Source organism: Capra hircus, chromosome 6 (assembly GCF_001704415.2).
Source record: "Capra hircus breed San Clemente chromosome 6, ASM170441v1, whole genome shotgun sequence".
NCBI classification, from domain to species: domain Eukaryota; kingdom Metazoa; phylum Chordata; class Mammalia; order Artiodactyla; family Bovidae; genus Capra; species Capra hircus.
In genome coordinates, this window is record NC_030813.1 from 97,055,209 (window position 1) to 97,080,938 (window position 25,730).

The following is a 25,730-nucleotide window of genomic DNA, read 5'->3' on the forward strand; positions in this document are numbered from 1 at the left end:
CCCAAGCTATCATGCCCACTATTAAATATTTTGCTTCTTCTTCACTTTTTGGTGCCTTATACTTCTTTTTCATGAACTACATCTTCCAACTCAGATTCCATGCAAGAAAAATCTCACCTTGATATAGCTCTCCTGTCTTCCTTAAGGAATAATGACTTTCCCCTTTGTATTCAGCTTGCTTGTTACAACTAAATCCACATCAAGCTTCTCTTCTCTCCAGCCACACAATCTGCATTGTGAGTCTTTCTTATTTTATGCTTTTTTCCTGTCACACATGCCTACCCCAACTTGTACTTTTTCCCCCAGCAACTTTATGTTTTATCCATTCTTATCTCTCTTGTCCCAAATGAAAGACCACCTTTCTATCAAGCCGCTCACTTTCTTGGTCCCCTATTGCTGTTTCCTTCTATAAGGATTCTACACATATTTCCATCAATTGTGAAGACTCAGCTTGCTTTCTTCGCTTAATTTTAAAAACATTGATTGAGCAACATTGATTGCGTGTACAGCAGACAGAACACAGAGGTAGAAAAAGAGTGTCCTGTGAATTAAAGAGCTAAAAGTCAGGTAATAAGGAGGGACCTGGGCTGGCATTTGCTTCTAGACCTTATAAGATCTAAAGCATCTTCACACTGCATTTAGGAATGGAGATCTTGGGCTTCCCTGATGGTCAGTGGTTAAGAATCCACCTTGCAATGTGGGGGACGTGGGTTTGATCCCTGGTTGAGGAATTAAGATCCCACATGCCATGGGGCAACTAAGCCCACACATAGCAACTACAGAGTCCACACATGCCAAGAAAAGATACCAGGTGCCACAACTAAGACCTGATGCAGCCAAATAAAAACAAGTGAGGATATTTCTAAACTACATATTGAACCATTCTCCTGCTTAAAACGTTCAGTGACTGCTCACGGTCTGCAGGACAAAATCCAAACTACTTTGGAGGCCATTCATCATCTGACCCCTGACTATTTCTCTTGCCTCATACGTCTATAGGCCTATATCTCTGTGTGCACACGTGTGAATACACAAGCATATGTGTGCATACCTGTGCGCATATATTTAGGTACAGGTGGGCAGTGATGCAATGGACTAAACATTTGTTTCCTCTCGATATTCAGATGTTGAAATCCTAACGTCATGGTATTAGGAGGTGAGACATTGGGGAACTAACTAGGTCATGAGGATAGAACTCTCATGAAAAGGACTAGTGCCCTTATAAAAGGAACACCAGCGCTCTCTCACCCTCTTTTAACTAGGGGATGACACAGCAAGATGACATCTGTCTGTGAACCAGTGATGTGCCCTTACCAGACCTCAAATCTGCCAGCACCTTGACCTAGGTTTTCCATCTCTAGAACTGTGAAATATAAATATTTGTTGCTTAAATCACCCTTCTATAATATTTTGCTATAATAGTCAGAATAGACAGACAAGTGGGTTCAGTTCAATTCAGTCGCTGAGTTGTGTCCGACTCTCTGAGACCCCATGAACTGCAGTACGCCAGGCCTCCCTGTCCATCACCAACTCCTGGAGTTTACCCAAACTCATGTCCATCAAGTTGGTGATGCCATCCAGCCATCTCATCCTCTGTTGTCCCCTTCTCTTCCTGCCCCCAATCCCTCCCAGCATCAGGGTCTTTTCCAATGAGTCAACTCTTCCATGAGGTGGCCAAAGTACTGGAGTTTCAGCTTCAACATCAGTCCCTCCAATGAACACCCAGAACTGATCTCCTTTAGGATGGACTGGTTGGATCTCCTTGCAGTCCAAGGGACTCTCAAGAGTCTTCTCCAACACCACAGTTCAAAAGCATCAATTCTTCAGCTTTCTTCACAGTCCAACTCTCACATCCATATATGACCACTGGAAAAACCATAGCCTTGACTAGACGGACGTTTGTTGGCAAAGTAATGTCTCTGCTTTTGAATATGCTATCTAGGTTGGTCATAACTTTCCTTCCAAGGAGTAAGCATCTTTTAATTTCATGGCTACAATCACCAAGTGGGTTGGGTGAGCTAAACCAGAAGCCCTAAAGGAGAACAGAAGTCCCCAATATTGGTGGGAGAGGTAGAAAGCATGACAAAGATGGAAAAAGGCACATGTGGCTGTTGAAATCAGACACGAGGCAGATTTTAGACACAGAGTGAAAGCAAGTGGGTCAGCATCAGAGAGGAGGGTAGAGTGGAAGTCCTGAACATAACCAGTTAGCCTCTGCAGCTTCTGTTTATAGTTGGCTCCATTTTAAAAGGCTAGATAAGGTCAAGTTTGCACATGCCCTTCTCCCATGGCCTGTCCTTGGGCAGGGGGTCTTGAGTCCAACCCAGGTTTGCTGGATGGCACACTCGGAGATGAGTGGTGAGCTGAGGCCCATACCATCCCTGCAGCAGGTGGTAGAAGCTGCCATTGTTCTCTGCGGGGGTGAATTCCATTCACACATATTCTGTTTCTCTGCCCTAGGCTTCAAAGGGTAGACTGAGGATAGGGATGGGAAGAGAATTTCTGGGGGCAGACGGGACAGGAAGCAGTGAAACCCTAAGTGGGTCCACGGGCACAGGACAGTAGGAAGTGGAATGCCAGTACTGTTCTTGATCTTTTTTAAAGGGCTTTTCTTGGTTTTGTTTTCGATGTGGACCATTTTTAAAGTCACTACTGAATTTGTTACAATATTGTTTCTGTTCTATGTTTTGGTTTTTTGGTTTTTTGCTCACAAGGCATGTGAGGTCTTAGCTCCCTGACCAGGGATCCAACCTGCACCGTCTGCACTGGAAGACAAATCTTTAACCACTGAACCACCAGGTGAGTCCCCTGTTCTTGATCTTAAATAGTTCCAAGGAGTGATCCTCTAGAAAATAGTTTCCTCCATGCCCAGAGCCTGTAAGAATTCACACTGAATGGCTTCTTGACATCAAAAATGGTGTTTCTAGATCTTTGTAAGTAACTACAGTTTTTCCAGGTACCTGACAGACACTGGGGTTGTGATCATATTCGGGGTGCAGAAAAAAGAAGAAGATAAACTGTAGGGTGTTCTGTATGGCAGAACTACAGCATTTGAGTTGCAACATGTGAACTCTTTGTTCTGGCACGTGGGATCTAGTTCCCTGACAAGGGATTGAACCCAGGCCCCCTGCATTGGGAGCATGGAGCTTAGCCACTGGACCACCAGGGAAGTCCACAGGTGACTCTGACATTTGTCTCCGTTGAGAAGCTATGTGTAAAAAGACAGTGAGGCATTGCAGAATGGTAGCATAGCACCCATTCAGGAATTTCTAAGCATATAGACATGCGCTTCGCAGGTGTCACCCTCTGAGGCCCAGATGAGGTGGGCCTTAGAGAGACCCCTTAGGACTTGAGCTTTAAGGAGCAGATCTAAGGGATCTGAGGAGAGCTCAGACAACCCCAGGCAGAGACAACACTGAGGCCAATGGGGTGGTCAGGCAAAGGCCAGCGAGGGGAGTGTCCCGGCTTTCTGTTCCTGAGCACTGCAGATCTGGGAACAATGCCCACGGCAGAGGGAGACCAGGCTGGGTAGCAAGCTGGGTCCCCTTCACCATGGCCAGTTCATATGAAAATGGACTTAGACCTGGGAACTCACGTGCTCCTTTAACTCAGGGGTTCTCAACTCTGGTTGCACAGTAGAATGCACAATATGTGCGTGCTCAGTCGTGTCCAACTCTCTGTGACCCCACAGACAGTAGCCCGCCAGGCTCCTCTGTCCCTGGGATTCTCCAGGCACGAATATTGCAGTGGGTTGCCATTTCCTCCTGCAGAGAATCTTCCCGACCCAGGGATCAAACCTGCATCTCCTATGTCTCCTGCATTTGCAGGTGGATTCTTTACCGCTGAGCCACAGGGGAAGCCAGAATGCAGAGGGAGCTTTTAAATTTGTCAGTGTCCAGACTTCCTGTCAAGACAACTGAATAAGAAGCATCTCGGGGAGACAGGCTGAGCTCAGGGATCCGTAGTTTTGTTCACTCTCCTCAGGGGATGCTGAGGCCATGAGGACCTATCACTTCCGTCTCAGCTCCTCACCTCAGGAGCGGGAATGCACCCGACTCCACCTCCCGAATTTCTCTCTTCAGCCCCTGTGCCCTTCAGCACAGCCATCTACCGCCCTCTGTGTGCAAGTCCATGCTCTGCTCACTCAGGCCTGTGTTTCCCAGACGCAGGCAGCAACGTGACACAACTTCCCCTGAATCAATCGATATCATTTTCCCAGAGCAGACATAGCTAATTTTCACAGAAATGATCTAATTTCAGTTTTCTTTTCTTCCTGGAATTATGTCTATTCCTTCATCTACAAAAATTTTTTTTGAACTTCACAGTAACAAATGGCAACAAAATGACATTAAGTTGAAGCCAAACTGACAGGTTTTCCCAACCAGGTCATGACTTTATCTGGGACTTGCTGATTCCATGGGAGAGTCTGCAGACACAAAGGGCAACTTTTAAAATGCTGAGATAGCAAGCTTGGTTCCTAGGATGTCGAAGGAGTTCAGTAAGTGATCTAGCTTCCTTTCTTTATGAATGAAGGTCAAGATAAGAATCTACAGATACTCTGGCTTTCTTAATCCTTTAAATCCAGACATTGTTGAAAGGCACACTATAGATATACAGAGCATAGAAACATAAACATGGGTTTCCTCCAGCAAGTGACTGGTGTCTGGAGGAACAAAAAGGCCCACACGTTGCTTAATTAACTCATACTTTTCTGGAACTAGACGTCTTCTGGGCCCAGACTTTGGGCCACTCACAGCTTGCAGAAACCAACTGTCAGAGCATCCTAGCTATCTAGATTAGAATGTAAGGGTCCCTGTTCATGGAATTGGGCTGGCTCCTTTCTGAGGACATATGTTTATGATCTAAGATATCTGAGAGCTCTTTCTGGATGGAAGGGCATAAATTTTGGAGCAACAGTGTTCAGGAGAAAGGGAAGACACAGACAAGGAGGAATGGATGAGCTTAACTGAGGGGAATGCTGCCACAGAGATCTTTCCTCTTAGATTCAGGAAACCCATCTTGAGCCCAGTGGGGAGGGCAGTTAAGGCCAGAAGCTAAAGATGTTGTGTTCAAGAAAGGCTGTGAAACTCTAAGAAGAAACAGTGCTGGTTTGAGGCCTAAGGACCCAAATTCTTTCCAGAATCCAGAAGAGGGATGTTCAAGAGGGTGCTGGAAAATGCTATTGCTCAATATGGATGGTGCACACATGGGCATACACAAAATGGTTGTGTTGGTATACTTACAATACGTTCATTTTCCATATGTAAGGGATGAAAGTGAAAGTCGCTCAGTTGTGTCCAACTCTTTATGACCCCATGGACTGTAGCCCACCAGGCTTCTCTGTCCATGAATTTCCCAGGCAAGAATACTGGAGTGGGTTGCCATTTCCTACTCCAGGGGATCTTTCTGACCCAGGGATCAAACTTGGGTCTCCTGCACTGCAGATATATATTAAGTGATACATCAATAAAAAGAAAAAAGGTAGAGGATATAAATCAAATAGTTAACAGTGTGCCGATGAGCACATGGAGCTGACTGGGAATCAGATAAGAAGGCTACTGGGCTTCCTAGTGAGTTATAGAGTCTGGGACTAAAAACAACTGTGGCTACTCAACAAGCAGGGAGAAGGCTGAGAAAGCAGCTCCTCCTTCAAGGAGGGCGCATTCTCTAATGTCATTTTCACTTGTGGCCAAGGAGGACGCTAGTAAAAGAAAACCCTCTTGGAGGGAGAGCCAGAGGCCTGGGAAATTACCTCCTAGAAACAGGAGTGAGGTTCACCCAAGAGTCAGAGGCTGCAGGGATGTCAGGGTTGTACCCTCAGCAGCTGCTACGTGCATCTGGATTTCCCCTTCCTGATGAGAGGCATGCATGCGGGTATCTTGATTCTGTTCCACCACTGCCTATTGTGTGGTGGAGAAGGGGGTAGATAATTTTCCCTGGACAGGGGTGGGTAGATCTGTCTCTAAATCAAGAGAAGCTAGATCCGGAAATGAGGTAGAGCCTCTCATGAGATCCTGGACTTCAGGTTTGATGTCATCTTGAGTGCATGCGTGCTGTTGTGTCTGACTCTTTATAACCCTATGGACTGTAACCCATCAGGTTCCTCTGTCCATGGGATTTCCCAGGCAAGAATACTGAAGTGGGTTGCCACTTCCTCCTCCAGAGGTCTTCTTGATCCAGAGATGGAATCTGTGTTTCTGGCGTCGCTTGCATTGGCAGGCAGATTCTTTACCAACTGAACCAGTAATTCCCTGAGCTGTGTACTATCATTATCTCCCCCTTAAGAATGAATCCACCTTAAAGTGGATGGTGACTGCAGCCATGAAATTAGAAGACAACTGCTTCTTGGAAGGAAAGCTATGGCAAAGGTATTAAAAAGCAAAGACATCACTTTGCCAACAAAGATTCATATAGTCAAAGCTATGGTCTTTCCAGAAGTCATGTACAGATATGAGAGTTGGACCATAAAGAAGGCTGAGTATCAAAGAATTCATGCTTTTGAACTGTGGTGCTGGAGAAGACTCTTGACAGTCCCTTAGACAACAAGGAGATCAAACTAGTCAACCTTGAAAGAAATCAACTCTGAATATTCAATGGAAGGACTGATGCTGAAGTGCCAATACCTTGGCCACCTGATGTGAAGAGTGGACTCACTAGAAAAGACCCTGATGCTGGGAAAGATTGAGGGCAGGAGGAGAAGGGGGCAAGAGAGGATGGCATCACTGACTCAATGGACATAAACTTGGGTGAACTCCAGGAGATACTGAAGGACAGGGAAGCCTGGCATGCTACAGTCCATGGGGTTGCAAAGAGTTGGATATGACTGAGTGACTGAACAACAACAAAAATGAAGAGGTTCCACACCCAGATTCACTTACACTGAGATGTTCTCTTTGCTGGTGAGCTGTTCCTCCTTCTAGTCAAGGTTTATTTCTATAGTGACCCTCTGGCTTCCGTGACCCATACCCTGACCTCTCCATCTCTACAACATTCCTGCATCAGTTGATTTCCTTTTTTCTCTGCACCTTTAAACTCTCTGGTCCTGTCTACAGGCTTGATAGCTTCCTCTCCCTTTCTACTTTTCTGTTTGACCCCTAAATAGTGGTATTCCCCAATTTCTCCTTTTACCTTGATTCCTACTTTGATCTTTTCAGTCTGTCTAAGGGTTTACATTTACTATTAAAGACTTAATAACTATAATTTTTGAGGGTCACTCCCAAATCTAAATCGTGAGTAATACTAATGTGGCCTAAAATGTTGATTTTAAGAAGAGACTATAACAAAAGCAGACACAACATCCACATATTGCCAAGTTTTATTTTCTCCTCTGAGCCAAAATGATTTGCTAACTCAGGTACTCAGTAATACAATATTTTAATTTTGCATTTATGGGTTTTTTTTTTTTTCAAATTGGAAAACAAAGCACATGTTGTCTCTGGATTTCAGTCTGGCATCACGTGCTAGGTTGCGTGCAATGCTTTGTGAGCTGCTCTTGAGCAGTTTGGAAGTTTGTTAACTGACTTTTGCTCAGTTTAAATAAGATAGAATTTTCTAAATTACTGAAGTACAAGTGGTTTCTCCAAAAATGAGGAAGGAGGAGTGGAGGGTGGGGGAAGGGAAGGCAGGGAAGGAGAAATACAGGCACAGAGGGGTTTTGGTAACAATGAGCATCACAGAGTGAGTGAGAGCTAAGGCAGCATTTTATTAGTCAGTTTACTCCAGAGTCATTAGTAGTTACACAGAAACTGGACAATATGTCATGCAATGCTATAAATAGTCTACATATTACATAGCGTACGTGACCAGTAAATCCGCAATAACTCCATTTGATGTCTGAAAGTACATTATCATGTACTTTAGACACTTAAACGATTTTTAGAACTACTTTAGAGAGCTGAGAGGGGCACTGAGGAAATGGTCACAGAAAGCATTTCCCCCACCACGATTAAGTGTGGCCCAGGAGGGACTTCCCTGGTGTTCTGCTGGCTAAGACTCCCAGCTCCCAAAGCAGGGGGCCGTGAGTTCGATCCCTGGTCAGGGAACTAGATCCCACAGGCTACTACTAAGAGTTCACATACCACAACTAAAGATCCCATGTGCCATCGCAACAAAGATCAAAGATGCCATGGGCTGCACCAAGACCCAGTGCAGCCAAATAAAATAAATAAACATAAATATTAATAAAACAAAATGAAAACTGATTTTAAAAAGGAAACAATTGTTTAATAAAAATAATGGAGTGGCCCAGGAGTCAAAGGAGAAGAAGGGAGCCAGATGCCTTGCACAGGGCTGCAGTGAAGCTGCAGTCAGTGATCCTCATTACAGTTAGAAAACTCCTCCCTCAGCGCCTTTCCTCAAGGCAAGGTGAGCACAGCCCTGTGCTCCAGCTCATCTCCATCTCTCTGAGTAAACAGAAACCCATCTTCCAAAAGGCATCTCCTGCAACAACAGGAGCTGCTCAGAAGCACAACCAGGGCATGAAAGCATCTACAAACCTGCAGGGCACTTCTGTGCAGACACCTAGCAATGCTACTTCTGACGACAGAGTCCCCAGGCCCCTTAGATCACCTGGGGGATGCACCTCAACATGTCAGGTCACCTCACTGACACTAAAGAGCCTCAAAACGTCATCCTACTTAGAGAACCTTGGGATTTCCAAAGTTGATACAAGATGGCAAGCTCTGATTCGGCCAGAAGGGTCACCTTTCCTTGGACACCTTCTGCTTGCAGCGGATGCTGACTTTTGTGGCTCTCTTAACACAAACAGAAGCAGCAATTTCCTTTTCATCTTTTTTTCCCCCACCTTGGGAGCTATGTGAGAGGAAAGGCTTTACCAGGAAACTCTCTCCGAAGAACATCAAGGGGAAACAGGTCCTCTATCAGGAGAACATGGCACTTGTCTTCCCCATGGAGACAGGTGGATGCTCTGAAGGTCCCTGGCAGTGGCCTTCTGCACTTCCATTCATGGGCAACCAGGGTCAGGTGTTTTTGTGGCAAACTGCCAGCTCAAGGCCCAAATTGATTAAAGTGCTCTTCCAGCCAGGGATATCGGCCGTTTTGACACCTTAGTGGGAGACGGAAGCTCATGAAGGTTTAGCTTTGGAGAAGCAGCTCTGCTTTTATCACATTTGATCTCCCCAGTGGGAAAAGCCAAGTGCCCAGAGTGGCTATAATCATGTTAAGTGCCAGTTTCCGTTGCCAAAAAAACAGTACACTCTTTTCTTTATCCTTCTCTTGGGGAAAACTCCCACAGAGTCATTTACTGGGTTCTCTGCTTATCTTGCAATTCCACACCAGCAGTACCATTTTTTTTTCCCAACATTATCTAGGCAGTTCCGTAAGCCTTCATGGTCTGTGGTTTTAAAGATCATTAAATTTAGGCTCAACCCCAGAGCAGGGTAGAGTATGAGATCTCCCAAGACAGTTATTTAAAGTGCTAGCCACTTTACATTGGAGAATCAGCCCGCTCATTTCAGGGGGCAGACAAGTGTTTGAGAAGACCAGCCTCCCGCTCCTGACCCAGGACGTGACTCAGGTGTCTCTGCTTTGACAAAAGGTGGAGCTGTTCTAGAGATGATCTCTGATCACTTCCAGCTCTAAAACTCTATGGCCATCCCTTGCTATGACTAAGGACGGTGGTGATGGTGGTGGTCATGGTCCCAGCAGTTCATTTAACAGGAAATTTTGAGGAGCTATTATGTTCGAGTCTCAGTTCACATGCATGAATAAAGCAGATCCAAATATCCCTGTCATCTTGGAATTGATTCTATTGTCAGGAGACATGTAATAAACAATACAGGAAAAAATGAATTACATAGTATCTTAGAAGGTGAAGTGAAAACACAGGCAGCTTGGAGATTCTCGGCACAGGAGCAGATTGCAGTTTTGAATCGGGTGGTCACTGAGAAGGCGCTGATCCGCCCGGTAAGCTGAGTCACTGTGACACAGGGGAGGAGCAGAGTCCACCCTCCCCCACCCCCCTCCTCCACGCCCCTTCCTCGCACTGTCCAGCCAAGAAGGCCCTCTTAGCACTCACGGGCAATGCTTGGTCCTGGATTCCAGGCACTCTCCTTTCAGCAATTATTGCCTGGCTTTGGGGTTTTATTCTTGCATTCTCTCATTCCCACTCTGCTGAGAGGCAGTATTGGTACACAGACTCTGGAGACCAACTTCTGGGACTGGAGTCCAGCCCTTCCACCCATGAGCTCTGCAACTTTGCCCAAGTCACTCAAACTCTCTGTGCCTCATCTGTGTCATGTATAACGTTAGACAAATAATGTATCGATTTCTAGAACGAATGAAAGGACTGACTAGGTAGATCCACATAAAATTCTTAGAGCAGTAGCTCCGGGCTGGCTCTGGACCTCACAAAGCAGCCACCACACTGGCTCCTTATCCAAGTGCCCTGTCCTCATCCTCACATCAGCCGTCTTATTTAGCAGTTGGCGTGAGCAATGGCTTCAGAAGATTATAGCAATCCTCAAGTATGGAATTAAAATAATGAAGAAAAACAATCCGCGTGGGGGGAGTGGGAGGGGATGGATTATTTGGCCTGTACAGATCCTTTATGAAAACAAAGGCAAAGCGCAGAGCTAAGCTGCTAAATCAGAGGTTGCAATTAGCTTGATTGCAGACTGACTTGGTCCCATTTTGAGCAACAATAACGAGAGTGATCACTCTTAATTGAGGCAAATTAAGTATTCTGACGACTCCACTTTTCTAAAAAGAGTTGGAAGCCAGTAGAGAGATCCAATTTACACGAATTCTGGGCCATTCTTCTTATGGAGTCATCTTTTAATTTTTTTTTCTTTCTGCCTTCTTTTCACATCTAGCACACTGTGCTGTGGACTCAGAAAATAAGATAAATCTCTCTAGGAAAGCTCATCTTTCAGAGCATATTATGTAAAATTAAATGTGTTTATGTGTGCACAGGCACACAAGTCTATTTAACTATGCCAAATCCTGATTATGTAACAGTCTGGAAAATCCAAAAACAGAAAGAAGAAGAAAGAGAGAAAGCTGCCATGGCGCCCTTGAGACTCAGCAATACCGCAGCCCAAAAGGAAATCATCTAGAATCACAAGGGAAACAGAATTCACAGCCAGAAGTTCACCAATATATCTTTGTGCTAAGTCGCTTCAGTCGTGTTCAACTCTATGTGACCCCAAGGACCATAGCCTGCCAGGCTCCTCTGTCCTTGGGGTTTTCCAGGCAAGAATACTGGCATAGGTTGCCATTCTCTTCTCCAGAGGATCTTTCCAATGCAGGGATCGAACCCGGGTCTCCTGCATTGTAGGCAGATGCTTTGCCATCTGAGCCATTAGGGAATAATATCTCTAGTACTTGACAAAGAAACTAGGAGATCAAGTTAGTGATTGTAGAGCTGAATGGAGTAGTTTCTTTCTGTGATCTTTAACCCCCCACACACAGAAATGCATATATATATATATGCATATATATATATATATATGCATTTGGCCCAGTGTAGACGGGCGTACAACTTTTCTCTTCATTGAAAGGAGGTACATCAATGGATGATGGGTTTGGATTGGTAACTATGAAAAAGTGTTATGGAAATGTTGGACTTTCTTGCTTTTGGTGTAGCAGCCATAGAGATAAATGAAGAGAGTAAATAATGGTGATTCCTCTATAATATCATCATTTTATACCTCTGGATTATATACCCACATAAATAATAAAACAAGTCTTATATGCCCTTTTGCAAGTATAATTTGCAAAATTAGTCAGCATCCCTTTATTTCTGCCACCTCCATTAAACAATTTTGGCAGTCCAGAACTACTATGACAAAAATCCACTAATTTTTTTGGTGGCTCAAAATAGACTTTTTCAGCTGTAGGTATGTGTGGTGGGGGAAAGGGTTGCTGCTAGTTATTACTATTTCAAATATACCCTACAATGTATATTACATGAGCAGTTAGGCATGAACCACATTCCTTGGAGAAGGAAATGGCAACCCATTCCAGTATTCTTGCCTGGAGAATCCCATGGACAGAGGAGCTTGGTGGGCTACGGTCCACGGGTCGCAAAGAGTCGGACACTACTGAGCGACTTCACTTTCACTTTAGGCGTGAACCACAGACTTCCAAGGTGGTACTCTTGAAAACTGTTCAACTGCAGATGCAGAGCGATAATTATAGCTTAAAGGGGATTAAAGCAACATATTTCGTGACACTTGCCCTTAACTACCTTCCTTCCTATTAGCAATGTTCCTGTTTAAGACAATAACTATACTTAGACAAACTATGGACCTGAATGTGCTGTTGATTCTGAAATGACGATGACAATTACAGCAGCTGCTGGGCGAGAATTATGGGATGCCCATCACTTCATGGGAAATACACGGGGAAATAGTGGAAACAGTGTCCGACTTTATTTTGGGGGGCTCCAAAATCACTGCAGATGGTGATTGCAGCCATGAAATTAAAAGACGCTTACTCCTTGGAAGGAAAGTTATGACCAACCTAGATAGCATATTCAAAAGCAGAGACATTACTTTGCCAGCAAAGGTCCGTCTAGTCAAGGCTATGGTTTTTCCAGTGGTCATGTATGGATGTGAGAGTTGGACTGTGAAGAAAGCTGAGTACCGAAGAATTGATGCTTTTGAACTGTGGTGTTGGAGAAGACTCTTGAGAGTCCCTTGGACTGCAAGGAGATCCAACCAGTCCATTCTAAAGGAGATCAGTCCTGGGTGTTCTTTGGAAGGACTGATGTTGAAGCTGAAACTCCAATACGTTGGCCACCTCATGGAAGAGTTGACTCATTGGAAAAGACTCTGATGCTGGGAGAGACTGGGGGCAAGAGCAGAAGGGGACGACAGAGGATGAGATGGCTGGATGGCATCACCGACTTGATGGACATGAGTTTGGGTAAACTCCGGGAGTTGGTGATGGACAAGGAGGCCTGGCGTGCTGCGATTCATGGGGTTGCATAGAGTCAGACACGACTGAGTGACTGAACTGAACTGAACTGGCATCACCAGTGCTGTCCAGAGCAGCAAGGCTCCATTCATGAAAATGCCCACATCCCAAACGGCATATCTTAATGGCACTGATGAGATTCTGTGGCCAAATTTAAAAAACAATTATATCATTAAACTGTCAACTTATCACTACATTTTATTTGCTGCAAATTATACCTCATCCAAAAAATGATTATAATGTATTCCTTGATCGTTTTGCTTAAGGTAGGACATACACAAAAATAGGCAATGAATTTCTTCTGGTCCTAAGACTATTTTCCACAACCGGTTTCAATCTTGTAAATTAGGACTACTTGGTTTGACCTTGGGTATATGTGAAAATATATGGTATATTTGAAAATGTTGCAATCATATGGAAAAGAATGAAAATTTTCTAGGCCAAGGCTATAAAATCATTATGAAGGAATCACCAATATTCAATCTCTTAAATTACATCCATGGATGCTACGCTGAAAGCAAGGAAGTCCAACATTTCCACAGCACTTTTTCATAGTCACCAGCCCAAACCCTCCATCCATCGAAATGCCTCCTTTTGATAAGAAAAAAGCCATAAGCCCATCTATAAAAAGTAGATCCTTTCTCTTAAATTCTTTTTCATTTCAAGCCTTCTCCTGGAGGCTTTTGGAAGAAAAATACCAAGCCAAACTTATGAATTAACAAGCAGTATTAAATGTCTTCTATGTCGGACATGACTGAGTGACTTCACTTTCACCTTTCACTTTCATGCATTGGAGAAGGAAATGGCAACCCACTCCAGTATTCTTGCCTGGAGAATCCCAGGGACAGAGGAGCCTGGTGGGCTGCCATCTATGGGGTCACACAGAGTGGGACACGACTGATGCGACTTAGCAGCAGCAGCAGCATGGGCTCAAAATTCTGTCCAGTGCTAGAAGATATAAAGAAGCATATTCATTGTACAATTAGAAAGATTTTATGTTTCATTTATTAAGAAATGCCTTCTTCTACAGAACTGGAACCCAAATAATATTGAACTTGAATGCACTTTAGTTATTAAGAATTAGAGTAAATAAGAATTAGAGACCCACATGAGGGTATTTCTCTAGTGCAATTACTATTAATGTTCTTTCCAAATGTTGACATTCGTCCAAGTCTTTTGAGTACTTTGCTCGATATTTTTGGTATTTTAGAGTAAAAAGATACAGGAGGACGCAGAGTATCAAAGTTCAAATTATTCTCTGCAAGCACAGGGGTGGAATAATAATGAGAGGCTGTTCGAAGAATTTTATGTGGATCCACCTGTTCAATCCTCACAATTTTGGGGGTTGATACCATCATTTGTCTCATTTCATACATGACATAAGTGAGGCACAGAGAGGCTGAGTGACTTGGGCAAAGTTGCAGAGCTCCTGGGTAGTGGAGCTGGGATTCGAGACACAGACATTGGTCTCCAGAGTCTGTGCTCTTAACCCTGCACCATACTGCCTCCCAGGAGAGTGGAGATGGGAAAAATGCATGAGTAAAAACCAAAAACTGGGCAATAATTGCTGAAAGGAGAGTGCCCAGGATCCAGAACCACACATCCTTATCCCAAATACTGCAAATGAGCACTAAGAGCCCATTCTTGGCTAAGCGAGTAGACGTGGAGCGACTGGGAGGAGGGGCGCTGGCTGCAACACTGCCCCTCTGTTCAAAGCGTTACAACTTTCCTTCCTATAAGTTAGTGATCTGTATTGGCACATGTGAAAAAAGGGATAGAACTTTGCAAATACATCTCTCTCATCCTTTATCCAGCAGACAGCCATATAGCAAGTCAGCAAAAACAGCACTCTGCCAACAATGAACCTTCATAGCTTCCCAAAAAATCTATTTAGAAAGTAAACAGCATTTAAATTTACTTGAAATGATACCCTTCACTGTAACTGCTCCAGAACACGAATTCTGCCTTTCTCAGGAGGGAACTGGAAATTTTCCTCGATGCTGACAGGGTTGATTTCATCTCCATGCCCTTTCTCAGGCCATGGGAAGAAGCCACGGTGACCTGGCAGCCTGGAAATTCTGCCAAGAGGCCAGGAGTCATGGGAATCTGCCCAGCCTGCTTTGTGGAGGTCAGCAAACGCCGTCTAGACACTAAGTCTTGGTCTTTAAAAGAGGAAGCCAGATATAATACAGTCTCAAAGGCTGAGGAACCAACTGTAAGTAAATATCTTAACCACCGATATTACTATCTTGGGCTGTGTTTACACAGAGACCCATTCATCAACACGGATGAAAACTTCCAAAAGCCTGTTACATTGTCTATTTTAATCACTGCTTCCTGAAGGAAAATTACCTTGCCTATGTGAGTGAAGCATTGTCTGTGTCTATTAAAAGTAAAACCTTCATCCAGTGGGCTAAGTGATGACATAAGCTCTGCATATTCATGTGTCATTGGTAACAGTGGAGGGACGAGTCAAAGCGAATGGTTGGGTGGGAGGGATGCACAGTCAACACAGCCACAAATATCCCCACCAATTACTACCATAAACAAATAGATTTCCTTTAGGTTTCCACAAAGACCCCAAACCAATACTTTTTAATATGATAAGGATTCATTTCCGAAATGTACTATTTTTTAAAGGTTTTCGTGTATATGGGTTGATCTCAGAAGTCCAAGGAGAGAGGGCAGAGCGAGAGAGAGAAATGGAGCCCACTCACCCCCTCAACACACACGTAAGGTACAGCTGAATTTTTAAAATAAACTCTCCAACCTGAGAAACCTATTTATAAGACTACTATCACATGGCTGGGAATCTAGGTTACCGTATGCAGATGGAATACACAGCAGGATAAGGTAGGGTGTTTTAATGTCAAACTGGAAAACCATTGTTTTTCATTTTTAAGTAATTTGTGAAACAGAAATCTCTAACCTTTGACCCATCCCTCAGATTCATCTTATGCCTGACCTTCACCCCATCCATCACCCTCACCTCTCTGTCACCCCTTGCCTATCTCTGCCCTGGGTCCCAGGGGTGAGGGGTCAGGGTCAGAGTGAGGAGCCTTGGAGAAGGGATGAAGGCATCTGTTATATGCGCTGCTTCCAATTAAAATGATGGAAGTTCAATAGTGCTGCTAGGAAAGCGCTGACACATGTGGGTCCATATCTTGCATTGAGAGATGGAAAAGCATCAAGACACAAAATTATAAATACCAATGAATATAAAACAGGTGATCAGAGACATTATGAAGCACATTTGAGGATCGCTCTGTGCTGCTGGTCCACTGAATACACACCCTTCATGCGTCAACACTAGATAAATAGTGTGGCGTGGAGAGGTTTTATCTTTTTATAATTTGTAAAAATTTTAATTGGAGAATAACTGCTTTACAACGTTGTGTTGGTTTCTGCCGTACAACAGTGGGCATCAGCCGTAAGTATATAGCTCCGTCCTCTTGAGCCTCCTTCCCACCCCCCACCCCTCTAGGTCCTCAAAGAGGGCTGGGCTGAGTTCCCTGTGTTATAGAGCAACTTCCCACTGGCGATCTACTTTCCATTTGGTACTGTACACGTGTCAATGCTCCTCTCTTGGTTTGCCCCACCCTCTCCTTCCTCTGCTGTGTCCACAAGAGCATCCTCTACATCTGTGTATTCTTACAATGAATACAAATGAATGCAAATACATTCATCCGTACCATTTTTCTAGATTCCAGGTACATGCGTTAATGATATTTGTTTTTCTCTTTCTGACTTACTTCACTCTGCATAATAGGTTCATCCAGCTCATTTCAACTGACTCAAATGTGTTCCTTTTCATAGCTGGGTAATATTCCATTGTATGTATTGCCGCAACTTCTTTATCCATTCATCTGTTGATGGACATCTAGGTTGTTTCCCTGTCCTGGGGACTATGAATAGGGCTGCAGTGAATACTGGAGTGCCTGTGTCATTTGGAATTATGGTTTTCTCAGGGCTTCCTAGGTGGTGCAGTGATAAAGCATCTGCCTGTCAGTGCAGGAGATGCAGGAGACAGAGGTTCGATCCCTAGGTCAGGAAGATCCCCTGCAGCAGGAAATGGTAATCTCCTTCAGTATGCTGGCCTGGAAAATTCCATGGACAGAGGAGCCTGGCCATGGGTTGCAAAGAGACAGATATGATTGAGTGATTGAGCACACACATACACATGCACGTGCGGAGAGCACATACCCAGCAGCAGGATGGCGGTGTCATATGGTAGTTTCATTTGAGAGGCTTTAGAGAGAGAAAATCCGAAGATCTGAATCAGGCCTACCCTCTAAGAGTTTATCTTGAGTTTAATATGTGCCCTAGAGCAAGTCATCTCATGTCTCGGCATATTTGTTTTTCTCCTATAACATGTTAGGAATAACAACTGCTTTGCAATAGGAGATACTCAATAAATATTCATGAATAATGAATGAATTTATGAATATTACCTAGAGGTGTTTAAGTTTTCCAAATTACAGCATAAACTGGTCTTTGGCTGAAAATAAGAATAGGGTTCTTACAACTCTATCAGATGGTGTTTAGGAAGTAAGCTTTAGAATAGTTGCTGTCTTTGCCCACCCTTAACATGTCAATCACCACTAGCCATCCATTAACACCTTGTTTTAATGCAGAAATTACCTTTACAGTGAATATAAAATATTCTTTTCTCAATTCCTGTGAAAAGGAAAAAAATACTTTTTAGAACAAAATGGTCCCGTAATAATATTATGCTAACAGACAACCATTTATCATTCAGTCGCTAAGTCGTGTCCAGTTCTTTGTGACCCTGTGGACTACATGCAGCACCTCAGGGTTTGCTGTCCTTCACTACCATGCATGCAGCAAATTCATCTGGATCTCATGGATCTCATCCAAACTCATTCAATAATTCATTGATTGAGTTCTTACTACCTGTGAGGTATTTTTTTTTACTACTGCTAACAGAATCAGTCATGGTTCCTCCCTTCCAAGAACTGATAGTTTAGGGGGAAGCTGGACCTAATATAAATAAGTATTTAGAATCCAGCGGCAGAGAAGGTAACAAGCACTGAAAGCAACGACTCTAGGGTCAGATAGCTGAACTCACATCCTCATTACAACATCTACTACTGGAGTGTCCTCCAGCAGCTTCTTTACCAGTTGATGGTTTTATTACCTACCTGTGAGGGCTGTTATAAAAATCGAATGAGAAAAATCCATGTAAAGTACTTTGCACAGGGCTGCGAACATGGTCAACATTTGACAAGTGAAGTCAGTACCAAATGTTATGAGCTCAGCAGATAAAACCACTCACCTTTCTTGGAGAAATCAAGAAAAGTCTTTCAAAAATCTTGGAAAGGAAAGGGACAAAGAAAGAGATCTCTCCATGGAAGAGTGAGTTTTCCAAGCTGACGAGAAGGCAGCGGGTATTCTAGCAGTCTGTTCCAGGTCTCCAGACTGCTCAAGTGAGGCAGAGTTTGGGGGCTCTTTGGGATAAAAACTCAGATCCCTTAGATTTTTTAAAATAATTTATTGAGGTAAAATTCACATCACATGGCCGTTGTAAAGTGGACAGTTCAGTGGCGTTTAGAACATTCACGACGTTGTGCAACCATTACCTCTACCTGGTACCTGAACACCTCCATCACTGCAGAGCAAAACTTCTTACTCATCAAACAGGTTCTCCTCCACCGTCCTCTCCTCCAAGTTTTTATACTTAGGTCACTGCTCCCTTTGGAGTTCATTTTGCTCTGTGGTGTGAGCGGGGTCCAACTTCATTCTTCCGCACGTGCACATCAGCTGTCTCAGCACCATTTGCTGAAGATGATTTTCTTCGCCACTGATGGACCCTGGTACCCTTGTCGAAAACCAACTGGCCACAGAACTGGGGGGCAGAGTGAAGACCGCCTTGCAATCCCCCTTCCCTGCCCCAGTGCTGTGCACAGTGTCAGCTGGTGTCTTGCAGAGGACACAGTCTTCTCCCGGACTTTATACATTAACACCCCTCAAGAGTTTTTTAAACCTCCTTCTCACTCTCCACACCCTCCCCGGGTGACCTCACCCACTCCCACTCTCTCAATCACTCTCTACATACATAGTACTCCCATATTCATCTCTCCAGCCCAGAGAGCTTTCTGGAGTTGTAACGCTACATGGCCAGATGCCTGCTGGTCTTCCTTTCCAGATCTCACAAATCTAACACATATCAATTTGAATTCAGGCAATCCACTCCAGCACTCTTGCCTGGAAAATCCCATGGATGGAGGAGCCTGATTGATAGGCTACAGTCCATGGGGTTGCAAAGAGTCGGACACGACTGAGCGACTTCACTTTCACTTTAACACAGACCAAGCAATACTCATCTGAACTCATCTCAGCTCCACCAACTTCCTCCCTATCCCTGTCTCTGTCTCAGAAAACAGCACTGCAAATCTGCCCATTGCTCTTGCCTGGAATCAGGGAATCATCCTTAGCAACTTCCTCTCCCATGTATCCAAACTATTATTATATGCTGTTGACTTTATAAACCTCTTGGTTCCCACTGCCATTGTTCTAATTCTGGCTATGACCATCTGTTGCCTAAATTATAGCCTCCCTCTTAGACTTCATATCTAAACTCTAGCTGCTTCTGTTATTTAGTAGCCAAGAGATTTTAAAATAAAAATCATATCATGTCATACATACGTACCCTCCCTAGCTCAAAGTCCTTTAAAAATTGCTTGTTACCCTTACAATATATCTGAACACTTACTATAGTTTTACAAGGCCATTCATGATCAGGCTGCCTTTTATTTCACTGTTTCCCATCTTCTATTTCAAGTTATAATTTCTAGACATTCTGAACATTTTACAGTTCTCTACCTCTCACTTCCAGACTTTCACACTTGCTCTTTTTCTGTCTCCACCTTGTCTTCACACAGCCAAATCCCATTCATTTACTGTGTGTGAAAGTCACTTCTTCAGGAAAGTTTCCCCTGGCCCCTAGATTAGCTTAGGTTCTCATGGTATATGATCTTAGAACCTCCCAACTTAAAAAAAAATCATATCATCTATCCCAATTTGGCCAACACAACACATCATCTATGACAATTTTACTTGTTTAATGACTACCTACTATCACCCTCGTGGCTCAGACAGTAAAGCATCTGCCTATAATGCAGGAGACTCAGGTTCAATCCCTGGGTCAGGAAGATCTCCTAGAGAAGGAAATGGCAACCCCCTCCAGGACTCTTGCCTGGAAAATCCCATGGAAGGAGGAGCCTGGTAGGCTACAGTCCATAGGGTCACAAACAGTTGGACACGACTGAGCGACTTCACTTTCAATGACTACCTACTAGTTCTATGAGGGCGAAGACCAGATGTGACTTGCTCACAGGATATTCCAGTTCACATCCCATAGTAGATGCTCAGTGAACACTTGTAAATGCAGATAAATGGATGAAGGAAAGTGAAGTCACAGAGACCAACTATACTACTCTAAAATTGTGTATGATATAGAACTGGGAGAGGGAGTAATAAGTTGGATAACAGGACTGGGTTTTTAAATTATCTTGATTGAATAATTTTTTAAATTCCAGAAAATAAACATAATGGCCTGCATCTGTACTAAAAGAATCACTTACATAAATATAAAACAGATTTGTGTTTTAATGCCAGCTCATGTAAAAAAGTTTTAAGGGCTCATGCAAGTACATTAAGCATCATGTAATCAACAGAAGGATATGGCTTATAAATAAAACTTGTGCCATCTTAGACTGTTAGTAGAATGTTAGTGCTGCACTCAGGAATGCCCACAGCTTATCATTTTATCACAGATCACATCTTTTATTGTGCTTGCCACACACTAAGTTTGTAAACAGAGCTTGTTGAATGAAGAGTGAAAAGCACAATCCTTGACACTGGTTATAAAAACTAGCTCCCCTCCCCCCAAAGAAAAGGCTAACCTGGTCCAGAAGCCATAATAATAATAACTAATACAATGCTTCTATGTGTTAAGCACTGTTCAGAACACTCTGCGTATGCTAATTCATCCACCATATGAAGTGTGCAACTATTATGCCCATTCTACAGATGGTAAACATGAGGCACAAACAGGTTATGTCACCAACCCAAAGTCACATAAGTAACAAGTAGCAGAGCCATGTTTTTAAACCAGACAGTGAGCTCCCAGCAGCCAAGCTTTTGGAAATCAATCATTATCAACATCCTATTAGAAATAAATAAGGAAGATAAATAGCCTTGCAATGGGATGGGGAGAAGATTCAGAAAATAGCATATTAGCTGGCTTCATACTTAATCACTAGACAAAAGTCAAAGGGAGGCAGATACTGGCTCAGTAAAATGAAGAACTACCTCTCTAATACTTTGTCTCTAGTGACAGGTAGAGTCATTAAGTACACTGTCAGTAGAACATTCAAGTGGAGGCTGGAGGCCCACCAGCCTCGTTATCATTATCTATACATGATATTGATGGCAGTCCAATCTGGAAAAAGCAGGCCACTAGAGAACCCCTGAAGTCCTTTTGAAACCATGTAATGCAGATTGGGACTTGAATTCACATACTGGGACTCGAATCCAGCCTAAACCCAGTTAGGATTTGAACCCACAGTCTTTTAAGTGAGATCACACCTGCTGATGCTAAAGCTGAAGCTCCAGTACTTTGGCCACCTCATGCGAAGAGTTGACTCATTGGAAAAGACTCTGATGCTGGGAGGGATTGGGGGCAGGAGGAGAAGGGGACGACCGAGGATGAGATGGCTGGATGGCATCACTGACTCGATGGACGTGAGTCTGAGTGAACTCCAGGAGTTGGTGATGGACAGAGAGGCCTGGCGTGCTGTGATTCATGGGGTCGCAAAGAGTTGGTCACGACTGAGCGACTGAACTGAACTGAACTGACACCTGCTGTCAGGATTTAACGAAGCTCAGGTTCTTGATGTCTCGCCACAGAAAGAATTCAGTGACAGACAAAGTGATAAAGGTAAGAGGTGGATTTACTTAGAGAGAAACACACTCCACAGACAGAGTTTGAGCCATCTCTTGAAGGTGAGAGGTCTGGGAGTATGAGGTTGTCAAGTTTTACAGGGGTGGGTAATTTCAGAGGCTAAAGAGCGGGGGGGAATATTCCAGCTATTTTGGGGAAGGGGTGGGGATTTCTAGTGCAAGTCGGCTCATCTGCCATCTTGGACCCAGTCGGTTCTAATCAACTTAGGTCAAGTCCTTGGGCTACGTCATTCTTTTAAAGGTTGTATCCCTGTCCCCTTTCCTCTTGTTTTGTTCTCTAAGCTCTATAATTTTAAGAATTCCACATGGACCTCACTTTCAGGGAGCCCAAAACCAGACAAACACTGCAGAACCCAATTAAGATGACGACTTAACACACAATAAAAAAAAAAAAAAAAGATCAAGGTAATGAAATGGATAGCACTCAGAACGGTGGGCCCCCATGCCACCTTTAAAGGTGAGGACCCCTGCTACCTATTTCCATATCAAGCAAATTCAGGAAGGGAAACAACCCAGCAAACAATGTCATGGTATCAAATCCCCAGAAATGCCAAATAACTAATATACAAGGCACAGGTCACCTCTCTATGCACCTGGTGGGCCATATCAACAGATAGTGTCAAAGAATTCATTTGAGTTTTCAGACTGTGAAATCACTTCTTTCCCCTCAAGAAGGACAAGATCTAGTTAAACCTGAGATTAAAGAGGCGGATAAAAGTGCCCCCTGCACTGCAGAGGCCAGGAATTAGACACGCTGCTACTCCAGCAGGCAGTCCTCAGACATGATCCATTACAAGACGGCTTCCATCAGATGCCAGCGAGGCTAATCCTTTTGCAAAGCCTGACAGCTTCTCAAACTCGACTGTGGTGAATCCAAACCAGATTTTTATGCTATAAGTTCAGCTTTCCAAATACAAAATCATTTTTATTTTGTATTGGGTTTAGGTTTATTACATTTAAATTTGCAAACAAAGATAAAGATGCCTGCCATGCGGCTTGCCCTGAACTCCCTTGACGCTCATCTTACAGAATAAAATATCAGATAATAGCGAGAGAGAAATAGATGGAACCAGAGCTTCTGTATAAGAAACCACTGTCAAATGATAACAGCGTCCTCCACATCCTTAAAGACAACCATTCAAATTTCCATCTCTGAGGAAAGAGGACTACACAATGTCAGCAGAGCATTTTCATTGATCCCATAGCTTTTCAACTGAATGTCATCAATTCTAAAGTCGCTTATTACTCTGACTGCAGGCTGGAATTCCTGCAGGCTGACTTACCTTTTTGCAGTCAGATAAGGACTTCTCATTGGCCAATGTGCTGAAGATGGTGGTCTGCAAAATAAGAAGATGGGAGACCCATTAGAACTGGCAAAGCGTAATGACGTTGACCCTGGCCTGTGCATCTCCCATGCAAGGTGGGGACCATCTCCCATGACCCCACTGATGTCTCTGGACTTTTTAAAAAAATATCTATTTATTTATTTTGACTGCCCCGTGTCTTAGTTGCAGCATGTGAACCCTTAGTTGCAGCATGCAGGATCTAGTTCCCTGACCAGGAATCGAACCTGGGCCCCCTGCATTGGGAGCTTGGAGTCTTAGCCACTGGACCATCAGGGAAATTCCTGATTTCTCTGAATTATAAAAAGTGCCTGTCTTTCACCAGCCCCACTTTCTACCCCCTCCAAGTCAGAACATTCACTGTGGGCCAACAATGATCTAGTAAGGATAAAGGCTCTTATTTACTTCATTTCACTACAGCACCATTAGATTAATTGTCATGCCTTAGAAATAGATCAGGAATGAAAGCCAATCAGTCTGACTCTAGTACCCACCTTCTCAACCACGCACGGGATTCTGTCTCTTTTGAAGAGACATACAAATTGTCAAATGCCAATATCTTTCAAATGACACCTTGAAGAACCTGAGTGATGGTGTGGAGCTTCTCTCCATCCACAAGCAGTATGAGCCTGAACAGTAGTATCGGACTTGCCATCTCATCCCCTCTCTTTAGCCCACTTGTTCTTCGCATGATTGGCTTTTTATTTAGTTGCGTGGATATTTTCTTGGCCTCGTGAGCCTTTGGTATTCAAGGCCAGTTGGGATTTACATGCAAGTTTGTTCCTTCTGGACTATCCTATGAAGAGTTTAATGGACCTAATGGTAATAATTTTTTCAGTAAAATTTTCCACTTTTTAATTAATTACAAAACTAAAATGGCTCAGCAGGTAAATCCATGTGCAATATAGAAGATACAAGAGATGTGGGTTCCATCCCTTAGTGGGGAAGATGTTCCATTCCTCGGTGGGGAAGATGTTCCATCCCTCGGTGGGGAAAATTCCCTGCAGTAGGAAATGGCAACCCACTCCAGTATTCTTGCTTGGAAAATCCCATGGTCAGAGGAGTCTGGCAGGCTACAGTCCACAGGGTCACAAAAGAGTCTAAGGCAACTGAGTACGGCACAGTACTATACATTCTTAATGAATCAATCCCCTTTCTAACTATCCTTCGGAGGTAACCAAGGATATTAACACCAAGGTATACATATTAATTATACACATTCTATCACACATGCGCACAGAGAAGTTTCTTTCTTTCTTGAGATCATACCATCCTACTAGGACTACATTACCAACATCTTTCCAGTCAGTTCATGTAGAGTCACTCGTTCCTCTTAATGGCTGCACAACACGCATAACACGGATTTATCATACTTTATGTATGCTTTCCTTTACTGACAGAGATTTGATGGTTTCCAGGGCTCTCGTTATTAAAAAATAACATTATTCCTGCATATAAAAGAAACCATACTCTTTATACGACTGAGTGACTTCACTTTCATGCATTGGAGAAGGAAATGGTAACCCCCTCCAGTGTTCTTGCCTGGAGAATCCCAGGGATGGGGGAGCCTGGTGGGCTGCCATCTATGGGGTCGCACAGAGTCCGACACGACTGAAGTGACTCAGCAGCAGCAGCAGCAGGACTTTATTCTTTTGTTGTTGCTTTGCAATAAATATTTTGTGTATATATATGCAATACATGCATAAATATGTAGGCTGGCTTAAAACTCAGCATTCAAAAACTGAAGATCATGGCATCAGGTCCATCACTTCTTGACTAATAGATGGGGAAAAAGTGGAAAAAGTGGCAGATTTTATTTTCTTAGGCCCCAAAATCACTGCACACAGTGACTGCAGCCATGAAATTAAAAGATGCTTGCTCCTTGGAAGAAAAGCTATGACAAACCTAGACAGTGTGTTAAACAGCAGAGATAGCACTCTGCTGACAAAGATCCAAATAGTCAAGCTATGACTTTTCCAGTAGTCATGTAGAGATGTGAGAGTTGGACCATAAAGAATGCTGAACACCAAACAATTGATGCTTTCAAACTGTGGTGCTGAAAGACTCTTCAGAGACCCTTGGACTGTAAGGAGATTAAACCAGTCAATCCTAAAGGAAATCAACCCTGAATACTCACTGTAAGGACTGATGCTGAAGTTGAAGCTCCAATACTTTGGCCATTTGACGCAAAGAGCCAAATCATTGGAAAAGACCCTGACGCTGGGAAAAATTGAGGGCAGGAAGAGTAGGGGACAACAGAGTATAAGATGGTTGGGTGACATCAGGACTCAGTAGACACAAGTTTGAGCAAACTCCGGGAGATGGAGAAGGACAGGGAAGCCTGGCGTGCTGAAGTCCATGGGGTCGCAAAGAGTCAGACATGACTTAGCGAGTGAACAACAGTATGCATACATACGTGTGTATACATATGCATTATGTATACGTGTGTATAGATGTATGTAT

The 25,730-nt window shown here is 43.6% G+C and overlaps 1 protein-coding gene across 2 annotated transcripts in view; it reads right to left on the reverse strand.

The window, feature by feature from the left end:
• LOC102172613 (ras-GEF domain-containing family member 1B) overlaps positions 1-25,730 on the reverse strand; it is a 669,201-nt gene that overhangs the window by 384,537 nt on the left and 258,934 nt on the right. For both annotated transcript variants that reach the window (XM_018049636.1, XM_018049637.1), the window contains one exon: positions 23,208-23,261. In XM_018049636.1, coding sequence (XP_017905125.1) covers positions 23,208-23,261 — 54 coding nt within the window. The remainder of the gene's footprint in view (positions 1-23,207; positions 23,262-25,730) is intronic.